We start from the raw sequence: 18,273 nt of genomic DNA, 5'->3' as shown, positions 1-18,273 counted from the left end.
ACAGTGGGTTGCGGCATGGCATGTGCGAGCTGCACGCAAGCCTGGAGGTCGCAGGTGCCATCTCCCTGGAGAGGAGGGCGTGAACTTCCCCTCTCTTTCTTGGGAACCCATATTTGGGTTTCATCTGACCTGGATCAGATGTCTCTTGTGTGCTGGGAGCTAGGCTGGGGGCCAGAGATGCTGAGTGGAAAAGGAGGACCCTTGGGGACCCAGAGCCCTGCATGATGATAGGGTTCCCCAAGGTAGGCATTAGGGTGGACAGGCAGTGTTGCCCCAGGCACGTGGGTGGTCTTCTGGGTCTCAGTCTGAGAAAGGAAGAGGGGAAACTCGGATGAATTCCCCGGCTAGTATTACCAACTGCCTCGTCTTAGCAACACTGGTGGTGGAAGCTTGGGCAGTCATAGTAGGGTCAAGAGAACAAATTGAGTTTCTGCATTGTTTTAAACATATTTTTGCTCTAATGACGATTTATAGTTTATTTGTATCATTATTGATTAAAGGAGGGAAAGACGTGATTTTTCCTAACTCCAAGAGGATCTGAACAGTTCTTCTACTGGTTGAGTTCATTATAACCAGATCAATAAAGCCAGTGTTAGTGGATTAAATATTTTAAAACTCAATTTCCTGTAAGCAGCATACAGTGAACAAATAGAACTTTCTGTAACAAACATGTAAACAAGAGAGATAGTCTCAAGGTTAAAGGTTACGTAGCAACTAGTCATTGTGCTTAAAGTAGCCTCGCTAGAGAGAAGATGACAAACAAGGTACTCGATGTGTGAAAAGGTAGAGTGGGAACAAATCTGATGAGAAAGGACCTTCACCTCCACTGTGGCTGGTGTTCAGGTTGGAGATCGTCTCTGATAAATACCTCCAGCCTTTGTCCATGTCTCTACAACAAAATGTAAAGGCTAGCCCAGGGAATCGTGTTCTCATTGTCTCAAAACAGAAACTCCAGATCATTCCTCTCAAGGTTCCTGCTGTTAAAAACTTATAGCCTTTGGTTTTAGCTTTTAATTTAACCAAGGATGAATTCAGTAATGGGTTTAATTTCTTTCAATCAAAGGCTCCCTTTTGCTGTTTGCTCTCCTCCATGTCCTCTGGAACACTTTGTGTAATATGTAGTGTGTATGTTGCATGTCGCCCTCCAGATAGCCTTATGTATATGAGGCTCTGCAAGGTTCCTCCCCTGGAAGTGACAGGGCTAGGATGGCACCTGGGTCTGTGTGGCTCTCAGCCCCTCCGCTGTACGCCCTCCTGCTCTGAGCACAGTGCTGGACCATGGCGGCTGGGGTCCTGATTTCTGAGCCACAGGCTTGTGCTCAACCTCCTTCCCTTTATCTTTCCCATTACAGATATGGAAGCTTATTAAAGATTTTATTTTTTTATTTGTTTGAGAGAGAGAGCGAGGGAGGGAACATCAACAGGGGGAGTGGGAGAGGGAGAAGCAGGCTTCCCGCTGAGCAGGGATTTCCCCATGCAGGGCTTGATCCCAGGACGCTGGGATCATGACTTAAGCTGAAGGTGGATGCTTAACCAACTGAGCCACTCAGGTGCCCCCAGAATTTTAAAATCTTTTAGTTTGGACCCTTTTAACAAATACAGCAAAGACCCAGTTCTTCCAAACAAAACTAGGAGAAAAGGCATAACCCATAGCTTGTCTTCTAACCAGGAACATTTTAGTACTTAATAGACATAGATTCTCTTCTCAGTCTCTTCAGGAGGTTGAAGAATAACATGCAGAAATACATGTTTTTGTTTTTTTTTAGCAGAAAAGGTCCTCATCTTTTAGCAACTCAGCTTTCGCTTTCCTCCCATCTTTCCCCCATTGTTGGCAAGACTATATCACTGCACTTTTTGAAAAAATTGGCTAATTCACCGCCATTTCTGAAATAAGCATGTATACCATGGTCCAAGATACGAGGAACACTTCCCTCTAGGCAGCTGGTTTGTTTTTCCTTTTGGGCTTAAGGACTGGCAGTGAATCTGAACCAGCAAGAGCCAGCGGCGGACTCGGTTGCCTCTGTCAAGAAGACAGGTATCTGGCCTGCTGGGGCCTTCTTGGTGTGGGGGCCACAGTGGCATTTACGTGTTCCTTTTCCATCTAGGGGACACGATGGTTGTCCCTTCCCTCATCCCACACGTGGATCCCCTAGGTCCTTGTCCGGAGCAAGTGTCCTGAGGCCTGAGCTGCAGGTCTGAGGCCCATCCTGAGAGCCCTGCGCCTGCGTCCCTGAGTCCTGGTCTGGGCGCGTGGAGACTCGGGTGGCAGCTCTTGGCTCCATCCTCCCTGGGGGGGGGGTGGCTGCTAACTGAGCACATGAGGGGTGGTTTCTGACCTCCAACTGTAGCTGGAACGAGTTTCAGGATAGAAGAGGAAGCTCAAGGAGTACCAGGTTTCTAGTTCGATTAATTCCCGGGGAGGGCAGTTCTTGTTTATTTGAGAGAGTTGCTTGTCTGTGGACCTGATGAGAGAGACACATGGGACCCAGACTACTGTGAGTCTGCTTATCTCTCCGATGCCTTTTTGGAAGAATTCTTTGTTAAAAAAACAAAAACAAAAAAAACCAACTCCAACATTATGACAACAATATTAGTGTAATTTAAAAAGTTATCTCATTACCCCTAGAATAGTTCAGTTCACGTTGGTGAAACTCTTCCCAGTCTCTGTCCATACCAATCCCTACTTAATACTTACGTAATTCAAGAATAGATATCAGGCATTGTCCATCTTGCCAAAGAGCACTGTTTGTGATTCCAATTTTAAACAGCTTTTCAACATTCTACCAGGCAGACACCCGCATTTGCCTTAACTGCTCCCCTTGGGTTGGACAGCGATGCTGTTGCTTGTAGTCCTGTCACCATCACAGATGATAACGCAGTGGCCGGCTCTTGACAGCATCGCAGTGACATAGGATGACCATGGAAATCTTTGTGCACTGCGTGTTTCAGCAACAGGGGCTTGTTGAGCTTAAAGAAGTGTAGAATCCTCATTTACAAAACCCCAGTGTTCTCTAATGGCAAGTAACTGCAAACTGTGGGCCCCTGGAAGCTGTTGGAAAAAAATCACAATCATCCATCATGGAAAAGGTGACACTTCAATAAAGAACAAGAGTGACTGCTTTTCAAGAAGTTTGTACTATGGGAAGGATGTTTTGAAAACTGATGTTTCTGTTTCCATCATTTTCTAAGTTTTATTGCTGAAAACTATGTGAACGTGCCCCCTATTAAAAATGCTAAAATCTGCACTCTTAACTTGGGAGCAGTTTTTCTAGTCTGCTTTAATATCCTTTAAGTGAAAATTCTGGTGGATTTTGAATTTGGTTGTTAAAAATATGCAACTGCAGTGATACCTCTCTGATTAGTCGCAGGAACCGTTCTTTGACCCGAGGGGAGCCGGAGCTTCCCTAGTAAAATGTTCACACAGTCCTTTGGATCAGGAGTGGGTAGAAGTAGACATCATCTCCCTTGATGCCAGTGGTGAATGTCTTCCGTCCAGGTCTGTGCATCGCTGGGGGAAGTCTTTGCTGGCTCTGACAGTCCTCAGTGAGTAAACTCAAGCTGTAACTGGGCTACTTTCAAATCACTGAGTCACTGAAAATTCCCTACGTCCAACTGGAAGTGGAGCCAGTTCGGTAGCTCTCACTAAAAATGTTGTAACTCATTTGATTTAATGATTTCAAAGGGCTTTGTTGGTGCACTTAATAAATGGCATGTTAAAATATATTTGAAAATGCTGGTTATTTTGTCCTTGTCTCATCCTTTAAAGTAGTTTATTTTTGGTATTTTATTTATCTATTTATTTATAAAATTCACATATAGTGTATTATTTGCCCCAGGGGTACAGGTTTGTGATTCATCCGGCTTACACATTTCACAGCACTCACCATAGCACATGCCCTCCCCAGTGTCCATCACCCAATCATCCCATCCCTCCCACCCCCCAGCAACCCTTAGTTTGTTTCATGAGTTTAAGAGTCTCTTATGGTTTGTCTCTCTCCTGATCCCACCTTGTTTCATTTTTTAAATTTTTGGTATTTTAATGCTCATAATTTATTGGCATGGTAGCACATTGTGTAACTTACAAACAAACACACTTCTTGAAGCTACGTGCTTAAGGGCTTTTTCTTGATGGGGCATGCTGTCAGAAGAGTGCAGAGACCACGGATCTAGGCAAATTGGATTTATAAAGGCTCCTGCTGTAACTCGAGAGTACCAATCGATGACTTTCATTTCCTTACCTGGTGAGCTGGTAGAGCACTGTGTGGGGGTCCTGAACACAAAGCAGGGCAGCTGGAAGTGCTTTCTGAAATGAATGAGCAAACACGGTTTCTGGGTTCCTAGAAGAGAAAATGATGCTTGAGATCTTGGTGTCACAATGGTCTTCTTCTTGGGCACCAGCTTCTTGTGTCTCTAACTGCCCACTGCCTCTCTAGCGGAGGAGTTTCTGTGAGCTGAGGGCAATCAAGGTTGTCCCTCTTGGGCTGGGGGAGCCCTCACTGACATCCCTGAGGGATGTTACCTTTAAGTTCCTGGTGGGTGTGGTACATAGCAGGTTCCATGCCTGGGATGTGTGGAATGGCCTGGCCTTTGGGGATATGTTCAGAGGCAGAACCGAGACCCTGGTGGTGAGAATGGCTTCCAAGGCCAGTCTGGTTTCTGAATACATTTTCAGCGGTATTGAATTGAACACATAAGAACTATAGCCAGTGCCCTGGGCTCGCTTTGGAGCCCAGCAGACCTGAGCTCAGGGTCAGAGATCCATTCCCCACTTTCCCTGAGCCCAACCTGTTTATATAACTGACCTCTAAAAGATGCTGATGACAAAACAGACATTTTTCACACTGTACATGTGTATGTACGCACATTTGCACATGCACACGAGTGCGTGACAGCAGTTTCACGACAGACAGGTAAAGGGCAAGGACTGTCTTGAATCATGCTGAACCAGGGAGACCGCAGTTGGCCACACCATCTGTCTGTGCTGGCACTCAGGACCCTGTGGTGTCATGTTCTCATTTGTTGCCCAGAGTATCACGACATCCCCTACTTGACACACGCTGTAGCAAACCATTCATGGATTGTTGTAAGGTCGTGATTGTAAGACAGCTGATCCTAAAAAGACCACTTTGGAGCATCCTGCTTATTCGTTTTTAGACTCCTAGGTAAATAATCTCTCTACTAATTGTACAGCTTTGGTAATGTTATGTAATCTCCCCGAGTCTTGGCTTCCTCCAGTTGTGGAGCAGGGGTAGGGCATTGTGTGATTTAGATGAGTTGATGCTCAGTATTTACGGAACACAGGAAAGGTGGCGGCGTTCATGCGTCCGGCCATTAGCTTAGCCCTTGGGGAGTTCAGCTAATCAAGGGTGGGGATGCTGGCTCGATCTTGAGGCCGAAGTTGCTGCTGCCCCTGTTGTACTTCCAGAAAGTCTTGTGGCCCCCTCGGGCCCAGATAGGTGGCATCTGCCCGTAGCTCTGCGTCTGATGGCATCTGAGTTTTAAGATATTCGTTTTGTGATCGAGTCTTTTTTAACTCACTCTTCTCCATTTTGTGTTGTAGGAACCCAGGTCTTCAGTGGTCAGAGTGACTTTAGGATCACTACCTTGAAATTTCATCCGAAAGACCACAGCCTTTTTGTGTGTGGAGGCTTCCACCCTGAAGTCAAAGCTTGGGATATAAGGACCGGCAAGGTGATGCCCATCTCCCTTCCGTGGCCTCTCCAGGGAGAGCTTGCTGCGGCTGTGTGATTGCTTGGGGCGGGCCGGCATCTAGGTGCAGGACCCCGGAGAGGGGCTAATTGCCATTCCTGTTTCATCACTGCTCAGCGTAATAGAAACGTTCTTGAGTTGTTAGAATATTGAAACTTCAGAGGTGCGATTCTATATAACCTGTTACTGAACACATTTACTGAGCATCTATTGTGTGCAAATGTTTCTAGATGGCATAAAATGAATCAGCTTTTGGGTTACTAAAGGGAATAATGTTGGATGCAGGTAACTGGTGTGGAGTTGCAATGTGTGTGTGTGTGTGTGTGTGTGCGCACATGCATGTGTGCGTGTGCGTGAGGGAGAGACAGAGTTTGGGGGGCAGTGAGGGAAGGCAGCCACAGTTCAGAGGAGGAGTACTTTCAGCTTGGTGTGAGGAAGGCTCAGAGACCACGTTCCTTCTGGCGGTAAAAAGCTGGTCATGATCAGTCTGACAGAAGTGATTTCCACTGCACTACACCCACCCTTTGCCAAGCCGCTGCTCTTGTTGCCTTCACCCACTTAAACAATGGCAGCTCTGCCTATCTAGGTGTTCAGGCCAGACCCATCAGAATCGTCCCTGTCTCTGCTCTTCCTCTCACCCCCACATCCAAACCGTCAGCAAATCCTGTGGTGACTCTGGTTTAAGCTGCTGGGATAATTGTAGTAGTTTCCAATGCGGTATCTCTCTTTTCCCCATTCCTTACAGTTTGTTCTCAACAAAGCAGCCAGAGTCAGCTGTCACTGTATATGTCAGATGTGCTCCTGGTCAGAACCTCCAGGCTCTGATTTTGCTCACAGTAAAGGCCTTTGTCCCTGCAATGGCCGATAAGGCCCACATGATCTTCCCTCACATCCTTCTCACCATCTCCAGCCCCACCATCATCCTTGCCTTTCCTAAAACACATCAGTACATTCCTACCTCAGAGCCTTTGTGCCTGCTGTACTTAGAATGCTCTTTTCCTGTTTTTTTTTTTTTCTGTAGAGGCTCTCTCCCTCTGTCCTACACAGTTCGGTTGACCTCTCCAGTAAGGCCTTCTCTGATTTCTTTGACTTCTCTGATCACCCTGATGGTCACCCCCTGGCATTCACTAGTCCCCTTTGCTACCTCACTATTCTCCCTACCCTTTATCACCATCTGTGGATTTTATATCTTTATATATTTGCCTGTCTGCCTTCACTTGAACATAAGCTCTGCCAGAGGAGGGATTTTTGTCTGTTTTGTTTGCTGTTGACTTCTAGCTCCCAGAATGGTGCCTGGCAAATAGTAGGCACTTGACAAGCCTTGGTTGACTGAGTGGAGGGATGAAGGAAGAAGGCACCCATGCAGAGTATATATGTGTAGAAGGTAGGAGTATGAAATGTGTACGGGGACCAGTGACCGACTTGACCTGGCAGGGCCTGGGCTCTGGGCAAGGGGACTGGCCCTGAGGAGAGAGGCTCTCAGTCATGTGAGTCTTGGTTTGGGTTAGCAGTGAGAAGCCAGGGCTGAGGATGAGTTCATGGAGGGGTAATGAGGAAGAGGCATGGCCAGGCTGCCTCTGGGGTTGCCCCATGACTTTAGGATGACTTATTTTCAAGATCTAGGAAGCACTGCCCTGGTCTAAGAGGCACCCAACAGCTTGAGTCATATAGAATAATTTATAAGACCCATGTTAAGCTGAACTTTGGAAGAAGAAGGTACAGACTATAAGAGTATCCGCTGCATTTGGGATTCAGGGGATTCAGGGAGCTTTGGGGTCCCACTCCAAAGAGCTCCGGCCTGCTACAGTACCAAAAGGTTCTGCCTTGAAGGCTTCCCCTCTAGGACTGCCTCCTGCCCCACCTTGGACTTCCCGGATTCGAAGGTTCAGTTGGCTGCTGCAGGAAGATATTTTCCCAACAGGCTGGTAGTAGGGACTGCTGGTGCTTTGAGAACCCAAGAGCAGAAACAGTTTCTCTAAAGAAAATGTAGTTTTGCCTATAGGTATCTTGTGGGAAAATTAAAGCATGGAGAGATGTACTCTTTAAAAAAGTCTCATATTTTTCTTTCATAAAGAAACTTCTTTTTACAAAAATATTTGGAAAAGAGAGAAAAATTACCCATAAAGGAGTGGACACAATGGATTAAAAAAAAAACCACACAATTACTGGAACATTTATATTTGGGCTGCGTGTGTTGGAAACTCTTAGTCATGCTGTTTGAAGAGGGACCTTCAATTACTGAGCCTCTGCTGATGACCACGTCCCTTAAAGGTGTGCTTACTGTTTTTAGCCTCAAAGACCGAACACGTAAGAGATTACTCACCAAAGACGCCATCTGATTTAAGAGTTTGTTAAAAATATTGGATTTTCTCCTAGGGCAGACGCCATCTGACAAGCTCTGAAAAAGCTGGGGGAGAAGCAATTAGAAGCAGATGTTGCTGTGACTGGTATTGGCATGTTTGCGAGTCTCTCCCAAGCTAATAATGTGGGTAAAGGGATCTGTGCAATGTTTGTTTTTATTTCCTCTTTACCAACAATCTGAATGCCTCTCCTCACCGTCTGGGTCACAGGGCTAGTTCCATTTGCATCAGCAGGCTCCGAGACAGCTCTTTCTCCTGCTTCAGTTATGTTTCCTCTGACAGGTGTTGCCCGAGTGTCTCAAGTGGGCACAGCCAGAGGAACAGAGAGGAAAGGCCAAGGGTTTTTGGAGTCCTGGATCCCTAGGGATGGGTTGGGAGTGCCAGGGTACGTGGCGCTGTCCCAGGTGCTGAATTCTGCAGCCCTCTCTAAGGATGAACATCTGGGGCTGAGCAGCTTGACTTTTTGGGACCACCCTCAGAGACAGTGGAGAAAACTGCAGGTGGAGGCAAGAGGGACACAGACCTTAGAGTAAAATAAAAAATCAAAACCAGCTTCCCCTTTTAAATATGACGTGAGGGACTGTTTTATTCTAAGAGTAACCTGTGATCACATAAAAAATGAGAGAAGTAAAGAGAATAGTGGGGCCAGCCAAAGGTAGGCATTAGTAACATTGTAATACCTTTTTTTCTTTGTTCTTTTTCCGTGTGGTGTGTGTGTCTTTTTTAAAACGTTATTTGGTCTTATATTTATATATTTATTTATTTTTAAGATTCTGTTTATTCATTTGAGAGAGAGAGAGAGACAGAACACAGGCAGAGGGAGAGGGAAAAGCCCACTCCCTGCTGAACTGGGAGCCCGATGTGGGGCTCGATCCCAGGACCCTGAGATCATGACCTGAGTGAAAGGCAGATGGCAGCTAACTGACAGACTCACCCGGGCGTCCCTGGTCTTATTTTTATACATGGTTTTATATTTTGCTTTTCACATAACACTGTAATATAAGGGTTTTCCTTGTTATCACAAACTCTTGAAGAATTTTCAGTCCACCCTTTGATGCAGAGCGCTTAGCTGACTCCCTTCTTGCCTTATCCCTGGTGCTCAGAGCCAAGTCTGGCATAAACCAGCACTTGATAAAAGTGGATTGAATGGGTCATGTTCAAACAGTTTAACTTATTAAACCATTTCTCTAAGTTGGACATTGAGGATAATTCTTTTCTTTTCATTGCCACTTAAAATGAATAGATGTGAAGGTGGAGATCAGGGTCAGCAAACTAAAGCCCAGGGCTGAATCTGGCTTGCTGTCTGCTTTTGTAAAGTTTCATTGGAACATAGCCATAAACACTCATTTGTGTATTGTTTGGAGCTGCTTTCACACTACAGTGGCAGAGCTGAGTAGTTACAATAGAGACCACATGGGCTGCAGAACCTGGCTGGGCCCTGCTGTTGGATAGGTCTGGCTGTGACATCTGTCACTCTACTGATTGTTAAGACTCAGCCTCCCGATCTGGCTGACAAGGCGGGAGCCCCTGTGCCTCCCTGTAGTAGAGGCATTCTTTTTCTTTTTTAAGTAGCATATAGTATATTATTGTTTCAGGGGTAGAGGCCTGTGATGCATCAGTCTTACACAATGCGCAGCACTCACCATAGTGCACGCCCTCCCCAGTGTCCATCACCAGCCACCGTATCCCTCCCACCCCCTCCACTCCAGCAACCCTCAGTTTGTTTCCTGAGATTAAGAGTCTCTTATGGTTTCTTTCCCTCTCTGGTTTCATCTTGTTTCACTTTCTCCTTCCTGCCCCATGTACTAGAGACATCCTTACAAAGACCTTGTGCTCAGAGAAGGTCTTTTTCAGAGAACTGTTCTTCAGTCACATTTCTCTCCATCATTATAATCTCCAAACAGACCACCCAGGTCTGTAAGATACACATCTGTGCATCTAGTGCTGTCATATTGATGTTTATTTGCTTCAGCTTAAGTCCTAGAACTCAAATCACTGGGTCAAAGTGAATCAGCATTTTGAAGGCAAGGGGTAGGTTTCCAAGGGCAGAGGTGAAATGTGCTGTGGTGGGCTAGAACCCATCACCAGTGCATGACTGCGGGGCCAGGCTGCCTCTCCGCCGCCGTCTGAGAGAATGGAGCCTGAGTAGTTGGAACAGATAACTTTTAAGCTACTTTCCAATCATATGATTTTATGATCTTAAGCTGAGCCAAATGATGAATGCTGGGATTCTGGACTTCTCAGGGCCAGCCCAATTCATTAGAGCAAATGGGCTGTTTGGCTTCCCTCTCTTCTTTTCTTGGATGTTCTCTCTTTGCCTCGGGTTTGACGATTGGAGCACATCTCTCATCGCGGCAGAGTGCCTTGACTTCATTTCCAGCAGGCCAGCAGGATGTGTTCTGTGTGAGTCGGCTGAGCACGCATGCTTGAGCTGGTGTAATACCACCAGCAGGATCTCTGACTTCTTCCTCCAGCAGTGTGCTTGAACGTGGGTGTGGCCCGGAGTCCAGGAGGCCCGTGGACTGGACTTCGTGTCACTGTAAGGTCCCTCTCTCCAGAAGCCCCTCCAGCTTCCAGTGCTGCTGGCCTGAGCTACAGGAGACCTGGGCTCACGGCCTCCTTGTACCACGCATGCAGCTGGGTGATTGTAGGCAAACCCTGTAGACTACAGTCCCTCTCAGCCATGGTTTCCCTGTTGGTATAGTTGAGGGGCAGGACAAGGCCATCTATAAAGCATGGCTTTGCATACTGCCCGTTTGCCGGCGAGCACCTGGGGCTCTTGTTAGGCTGCAGATTCCGTGTCAGCAGGCTGGCGGTGAGGAGGACTTCTTAGTCTGTTAGGGCTGCTAGAACATAATAACCATGGACTGAGAGGCTTAAAAAACAGACATTTATTTCGGCAGGTTCTGGAGGCTGGGAGCCTGAGATCAGGGTGCCAGCATGGTCAGGTTCTGGTGAGGACTCTCCTCCTGGCTGGCAGAGGGATTCTTTCTTGCTGTGTCCTCACGTAGTGGAGGGGGAGAGCCCCAATCTTTTCATCCCCTTAGAAGGATGCCAGTCGCATCATGGGCGCCACACCTTCAGGACCTCATCTAAAGCTTATCACCTTCCAAAGGCCTCTCCTCCAGATACCATCCCACTGAGGATTAGGACTTCAACATACAGATTTGGAGGGACACATCCAGTTCATTGCACATGAGATCTTATATTTTTAACAAGTTCCCAGCAGATGCAGAGGCAAATGGCCCATGGACTGCACTTTGAGAAGCCAGAGCCCAGAGGGCCTCTGAACACAGAGGTTACTTGCTTCTGTCATGTGAGCTGCCTTGGCTTTCATCCTTGATTGGTCTGCACTGTCTACGACCTGTTTCAGTGTTGGCTCCTTGCCTTCTTACTTGACTGTGGGTTCCTTCAGCTGATAGGTATTTACAGCTGCCCATGGGGGGCCAGGTTGGGTCATGTCAGTGCCCCAGCATCTCTCACAGGGCCTGGACCAGACAGGTGCTCAGGTAGTATCCTGGGTCAGTTGTCCCTCTGGTCATGGTGGACCCCTGAAGCAGTACTCCCCTACCCCTCCAGCTTGAAGGCAGTGGCTACGCCGGGATCTGTACAAATGAAATGGCCCTCCAACAAGTTGGAAGTAGAGGCTAGCAGCAGTCAGCTGCAACTGGTTACTCTGGAAGCAAGGACAGAGGCAGGGACCTTGGGTGACCCTGCATCAGGTGAGGTGTGTCATTGTGGTCCTGACGGGCAGGGGCTGGCCGGCTCTGAGCCCTGGTGCTCCCTGGTGTTTGGTAGATGACAGTAACTGGCCTCCCTTATCTCCAGCCTCACGGGTCCCTGGCTCTGCATGCAGCAGGGACTGAGGGTTGTGGACCCACAGAGATGTCAGACAGGGTCGCAGCTCTCCAGTGCCTGCGGGAAATGCTCAGGATGGTTACTTTGCAGTTACTTCAAAATTCACTTTAAGATGACTGTGTAGTTTGAGCCGAGTTAACATAGGTATTAAATTCATCCTTGTATCATGAATCAAATTTATGAGGAAACTACAGACGCTTCAGAACCATACTGCACAGTTAGTGAATTACCCTTTTTGTAAAATTAAATTACGGAATCCCAACCTCAGCAAATTACCTGTCACTTGAGCAGGATCGAGCCCTGGAAATTAGAAAAGCTCTGGCAAACCTAGGTCATGTGGCTCCTGACCTGGGATCTTGGCTTGTGCCCTGGTTCCTCTTCCCTTCTGTGGGCAGAGCCGGGGTTCTGCGTGGCTCGTGGGAGAGTTGCAGATGCATTCGTAGCCCTGTTTGGGTCTCCAGAACACTGACCCCCACCAGTTCTGGGATAAATTCTCATGACTACGTGGCTCTGACAGGCTCACTTTTGCTGTAGTACTGATTTGACATGAATCATCAATATTTAATGCTTGTTCTACATTTTCTTCTTTCTCTTTCATAAAGCTTGTAAAGGGCCATCTTGACTTCCAGATCTTGTGTTAGTTTCTTGACCTTCTCCTGGAGCTTTGTTCCAGCCCCTCTGCCGGTGTGTGTCTGACATGCAGGTGACAGTGGGGGACGCTGCGGACTCTCCTCCTGACTTCTTGGACACTCACCTTGGTGTCTTACCACAGCCTCGCCCTCGTGTGTGTAGTTTCCCAGCAGAATGGGGAGCTCCCTGAGGACAGCGATCGCGCTTCATTTGCTGCTCTATTCCCCACACCTAGCAAAGTGTCGGCCTGATGGTAGACCCTGGGTGGATGGGGGGTGCTCGTGCATGAATAGCAGCCCTGATCAACACCAAGTCTTATACATCCCATCTAGTGAGCCCATCCAGGAGGCAGAAGCTGAGCCACCATTCAGTAATCTGGTTATTTGGCACTTCTCCCATGGGCATCCTTCCCCCGAGCGGGGATGCTGTGAGCAGGCAGAGCCGCCACCAGCTGCCGACCTGGGCTGATGCAGTGGCCGGAGGCACCGTGGGGGCATCAGTGAACACTGTTGGCTCAGCACCCTCCCTGTCCAGAGGCAGCCAAGGCGTGAGGTTCAGAAGCTCTCCTGGTGATTCTGATGTTGAGGCAGAGCTGTGAACCACAGCCCTGGGAGCCATGGTCTAGGGGCCTGGGTGAGCGTCCCGAGGGGTGTCGTGTAGGGTCTCTGCCCTGCAGCGCGCACTCGGCAGCGGTGCAACAGGCTCGGTACCATCAGTTTTCGTGGCATTGCAGGCAGGTTGCTTATTTGCCCTAATGAGGTTTTGATTACTTTCCATTTATCTCTTTCATCAGCTTTATATTAAAAAGACTTCTTATTTGGACTCATTGTGTTTTCTGCAGTTCTAAGTTTTGCCTCAAACCAAACTTTGTGTGCAGAGCTGAAGAGTTGGGGAAGGGCCTGGAGAACCTGGTGCAGAGAGGAGCATGGCCACTGCACTCCTTGTGACTTTGGTGGCTGCCCATCCTTTCTGGACTGCTGGTGCCCCATCTGTTGAGTCGGGGTGAGGCTGGGGTGCTCTCCGGCCTCTGCCAGCTGTGGGTAGTGATCCCTGCCACCTGCTGGCCCCTGTACGGAGGACCTCTGTGTCCCAGCTCCTCCAGTGCCCAGCAGTCCAGGGCAGCTGTCTCCCCAGTCCACTGACAGGGCACCCAGGTTCAGAAAGGTTCAGTCTAGCATTCAGCTGGCATATGGCCCGCTAATAGTGGGGCAAGACCTTGAGCCAGGTGGCTGGACTTCCACAGTCTGGCAGGGCTTCCTGTTCACAGCGTGAGTGAAACTTGAGTCTTGTGTGTAAGGACAGCACCTGGTCAGCGAGTGCCGTGTGCTTTGTTCACTCGGCCTGGCTGCGTGCAGCTCTGTGCCCATGTCAGGGCTGTGGTGGGTCCTGCCGCCTTGGGCCTGAAAACATAGCCCAGCATGTCGGTGAGTGCAGCCTGCCCCCAGGGTGTAGGTGAGGAAGCTGTTCTGAAGGGGGTAGCACTCGGCGCAGGGGCTGGCAGCCGCTGTGGGGCATGGATCTGAACCCAGGGCTTATTCTCAATTTTCCCTCGCCCTAATTGCACATTTTGTTTATTGATGTCATAAAAATGTTACAGGCCCCCAGCAGACCCCAGGCATGTGGTGTGACAAAACCCAGTTAGTCCTAGCTCCCTAGGAGCAACCGGTGTGGAAGGCGGCACTATGGACACCCCTCTGAAGGCATACGTTTCTTCGATGTGTGATGGATCTTTCCACCTCACCGGCTGCCATCACAGGTGGCTGGGGGGGGGTCTCTGTATGTCTCCTGGGTCCTCCAAAGTTTTGGGTCGAGCTGGGGGATGCTTCCTAGAATCCAGAACTTAGAGACCTGCCACCCAGCCTGCCCTTTCTCTTCAGCTCCACTCTGCTGCCCTTTCTTGGGGCTGCCACACTCCTCCCTAAAACCTGACATGTGAGTGGAGCTTGGTGGGTGGCAACAGGAGACCCATGGGACTCAGGAGGGATGGCCTGAGACTGTTAACACCCCTTTGATGACTTCTGCCCTTAAAAATGCAATAAGATATATCAGAAAATAGAAAGTGTTGATTCTGGACCTGTAATGCCTATATAAATATAATATTTATATAATTCTAACTTATGAGACCGTTATAATGCATTTTGTCACTAAAATAATCTGTTATACTGAGCACCACTTTTTGAGATCTTTGAAATCTTTATATTTTTATTGAAATTGACTCATGATTTGTTTTACTTGAAAACGTTTTTTAGCTTGCTGTAACTATGGCATCCAAAGAAATCATGGGTTTGATGCCCTATCTATTTTTATCTTACTATGCTTTAAATACTTACTACATTTTTGGGTAACAGCTTCATTGAGATGTAGTTCGCGTACCGTACAACCCACTTATTTACAGTATACAGTTCATTAGTTTTTAGTACATTCATGGAGTTCCGCAGCTCTCACCGCAGTCAGTTTCCAATGCTTTCTTCACCTCAGAAAGATGCCCTGTGCCCTTCAGAGGTCACTTCTCATCCCCTGTCCCCTCCGCCTCCTGCTCCCTGCAGCCCTGGCCAGCCACTGCTTTTGCTGTCTCTGTGCATTTGCCCATTCTGGACAGTTTGTGCAAACATAATCCTGCAATGTGTCGTCTTCTGTTTAACATCATGTTTTCAAGATTCCTCCAGGTCATTGCCGAAGCCAGGAGTCCTTTCCTTTTTCCTGGCTGAGTACTATTCCACCACATGCCTCACCACTTTGTGTTCACCCATTCACAGGACGGTGGGCGTTTGTGGTGTTGCCATAGTTGGGCTGTTGTGCGTTGTTGTCCTGGACGTTCATGTTCAAGTTTTTGTGTGTACATATGTTTTCATTTCTCTTGGTCCTACCTAGGACTGAGATCACCAGGTCATAGTGTAGCTTTACTGGTGACCTTCTAAGACTCTGCCAGGCTCTTTCCACAGTAGTTGCACCTTTATTATCCTTCAGGTTCTGTCATTTATTATTAGATTCTGTCTCCTCTTTCATTCCTCACGTTGGCATTTGGGTTTTCTTCTTTTTCCTTTTTTCTTAATCAGTACAAATAGAGATTTATTGATCGTTTTATTGAAGCATTGATTTTCTGTGCTGTTTTTCTCCTTTCAGCTTCATTAATTTCTGCTCTTATTTTTATTTTCTTCTCCTTGCTTTGGGTTTAATATTCTCTGTCCCTAATTTCTTAAGGTGGGAAATTAGATGACTGATAGGAAGTTTTTTTTAATATAATAAGCATTTTAATGCTGCCCATTTCCCTCTAAGCATGCATCCCACAAATCTCGATATGCTATATTTAATTTCTCTTTGATTCAAAATATTTTGTAAGTTCATTTTTACTTCTCTTTGACGTGTGGGGTATTTAGAAGTATAATATTTAGTTTCCAAATGTGTAGAGATTTTCTAGATATTTTTCTGGTATTAATTTCTAGTGTAAGTGTGTTATGATCAGAAAATGTACTTGGCATGAATTCGGCCCTTTAACACTTGTTAAGATTCATTGATGGCCCAGGATACTATCAGTCTGTTTGGTTGAGTGTTCCATGTGCTCCTGGGAAGAATGTGTGTTTTTCTGTTGTTAGGTATGAGGTAGAGAATTCTGTAGATGACAGTGTGTTCATATTAGTTAATGGTCTTGTTCAGTTAGTTCTTCTGTCTTTGCTGATTTGTTGTCTCTGTTGTTTTAGTTATTGAGAGAGGAGAGCTGAGCTCCCCACCAATATTGTGGATTTGTGTCTTTCTGTTTTTCGGTTCTTTTTTTTTTTTTTTTTTTTTTTTTCATTTTGCTCTTTGTATTTTGAAGCTGCCACCGGGGCTCCACTGGGAACATGCTCTCAGGTCAAAGCTGTTAGAGAAAGAGACGGAAAATAGCAGCTTAAGTCTGAGCCGGCCACTTCACGTCCTTACCCCTCTTCTCGTCTCCGTGAGAGTCTTCAGGGAGTTGCTTTTTGTGTTTTACCCAGAGTTTTAGTTGTGATCAGTGGGTGGGCAGGCTGCAGTGGGCTTACTCTCCACCTTGACCCCACGTGGATTTTGAGAGTATTTTTCTCTTGGCCTTGGCTTTCCGCTCTTTTACTGGCTGGATGCCGCCTGTCCTGCAGTCTTCACCATGCATCCTTTCCAGGGGCTGATCCCGAACCCCACTGGTATGGATGCCACCTCCCTCTCTCAGTCTGAGTTCTAGCTGCCTGTCAGTGCCATCTCCCGACCGGCCTGTGAGCCACGTGAAGGCTGGGGGACACGGCTGTCTTGTCCAGCTTGGCACCTCCAGACCTCCTGTGTGTTGGCACAGGGTCAGTGGCTTAGGAAGTATTTCTGGAACAAATTACTGTGAATCTGCAACTTAACTTCACAAAGATTATGACTTTAAGAAGGTTCCTGTAACCCAAACCCATGCCCCAGCAAATAGATCCCTGGGTGCAGGATGGTGTGGAGGGCTGTAGGGTTTTAATAAGCACATGGGTCTTCTTTGTGCCCCATCAGTGGACAGACTGTCCCGGCAGCCACAGCCTTGCCGAACTGCCCTCAAGGAAGACTGCCTGGTGCTTGTTAGCAGGCCTGGCTTGAAGGCTGAGAAAGGAGGTAGCATGTGCAGAGAGGAGGCCGCCGTGTATCCCGTGATTAGGCTGCACCCAGTGGTCCACTCATTATTTCGTGCTCAGAGAGGGAAGACAGGGCACATATCTCTTCTCACCTTCTGAGTGCCCTTTCTACAGCAAGCGCATTTCTCAGTTTTTAATTATAGTCTTTGACTTAAACGTTTTCTTTAAAAAGGTCTGATTATCTATCTCGCCTCATTCATTTATTCATTGAACATTTGCTGAACACCTGCCATGTGTAGGACTTCTTCTTAATTTACAGGATTCAAAGAAGCTACCGGAAATACCTCACACCCAGCTGTTGGCATCTTGATCCACCCAGTTGCTAGACCAAACCAGAAACCTCAGTAGCAGGTTTAGGATTGCTCTCCTCCCACCACCTTGATTCCTATGCTTTCCTCTCCTGGGGCGAACATGTAAGGTTGTGCAGGTTGTTCACTGCACACAGGCTTCTAGCTGAGGAGTGGCTGGGGCTGGAATCCAGCCCATGCTCTGCTGGCCAAGTCATGCCCTGGGTGTGGGGTGGTCTCCACTTAACGGGTGCCTTTTTCTTTTTTTATTTATTTTTATTTATTTTTATTTTTATTATTATTTTTATTTTTTAAAAGATTTTATTTATTTATTTGACAGACAGAGATCACAAGGAGGCAGAGAGACAGGCAGAGAGAGAGGCAGAGAGAGAGGAGGAAGCAGGCTTCCTTGCTGAGCAGAGAGCCTGACGTGGGGCTCGATCCCAGGACCCTGGGATCATGACCGGAGCCAAAGGCAGAGGCTTTAACCCACTGAGCCACCCAGGCGCCCCATGGGTGCCTTTTTCTAATCTGCACCAGGGTGCCACATGAGCCAGGGGTGGTCCTGTCCCTTCCCCTCTGTCTGCTGCCCAACCTGATGAAATCCACTCCCTCTCTGTCCCCCAGCCTCACCCCAGGACTGTTCCTCACTCTGTCTTCTGGGGCCATCAGTGCCACTCCCTGCCCACCCTCTTCTGTCTTCCACTCTGCGGCAGTGTCATCTTCTGGCAGTGCAAATCAGAGTGTATTCCCCTTTTACTTGGAGCTCCTTCTGACCCTGAGTGCCCACAGGGCAGGTCCAAGTCTCCTTTCCAG

The 18,273-nt window shown here is 47.6% G+C and overlaps 1 protein-coding gene across 2 annotated transcripts in view; it reads left to right on the top strand.

Moving 5' to 3' along the window:
• The window catches only part of WDR25 (WD repeat domain 25), a 142,813-nt gene that overhangs the window by 94,127 nt on the left and 30,413 nt on the right, over nt 1-18,273 (top strand). For both annotated transcript variants that reach the window (XM_044231355.1, XM_044231354.1), the window contains one exon: nt 5,561-5,691. In XM_044231355.1, coding sequence (XP_044087290.1) covers nt 5,561-5,691 — 131 coding nt within the window. The remainder of the gene's footprint in view (nt 1-5,560; nt 5,692-18,273) is intronic.

Source organism: Neovison vison, chromosome 13 (assembly GCF_020171115.1).
Source record: "Neovison vison isolate M4711 chromosome 13, ASM_NN_V1, whole genome shotgun sequence".
Classification (NCBI taxonomy): domain Eukaryota; kingdom Metazoa; phylum Chordata; class Mammalia; order Carnivora; family Mustelidae; genus Neogale; species Neogale vison.
This window is presented reverse-complemented; position numbering and strand designations above follow the sequence as displayed.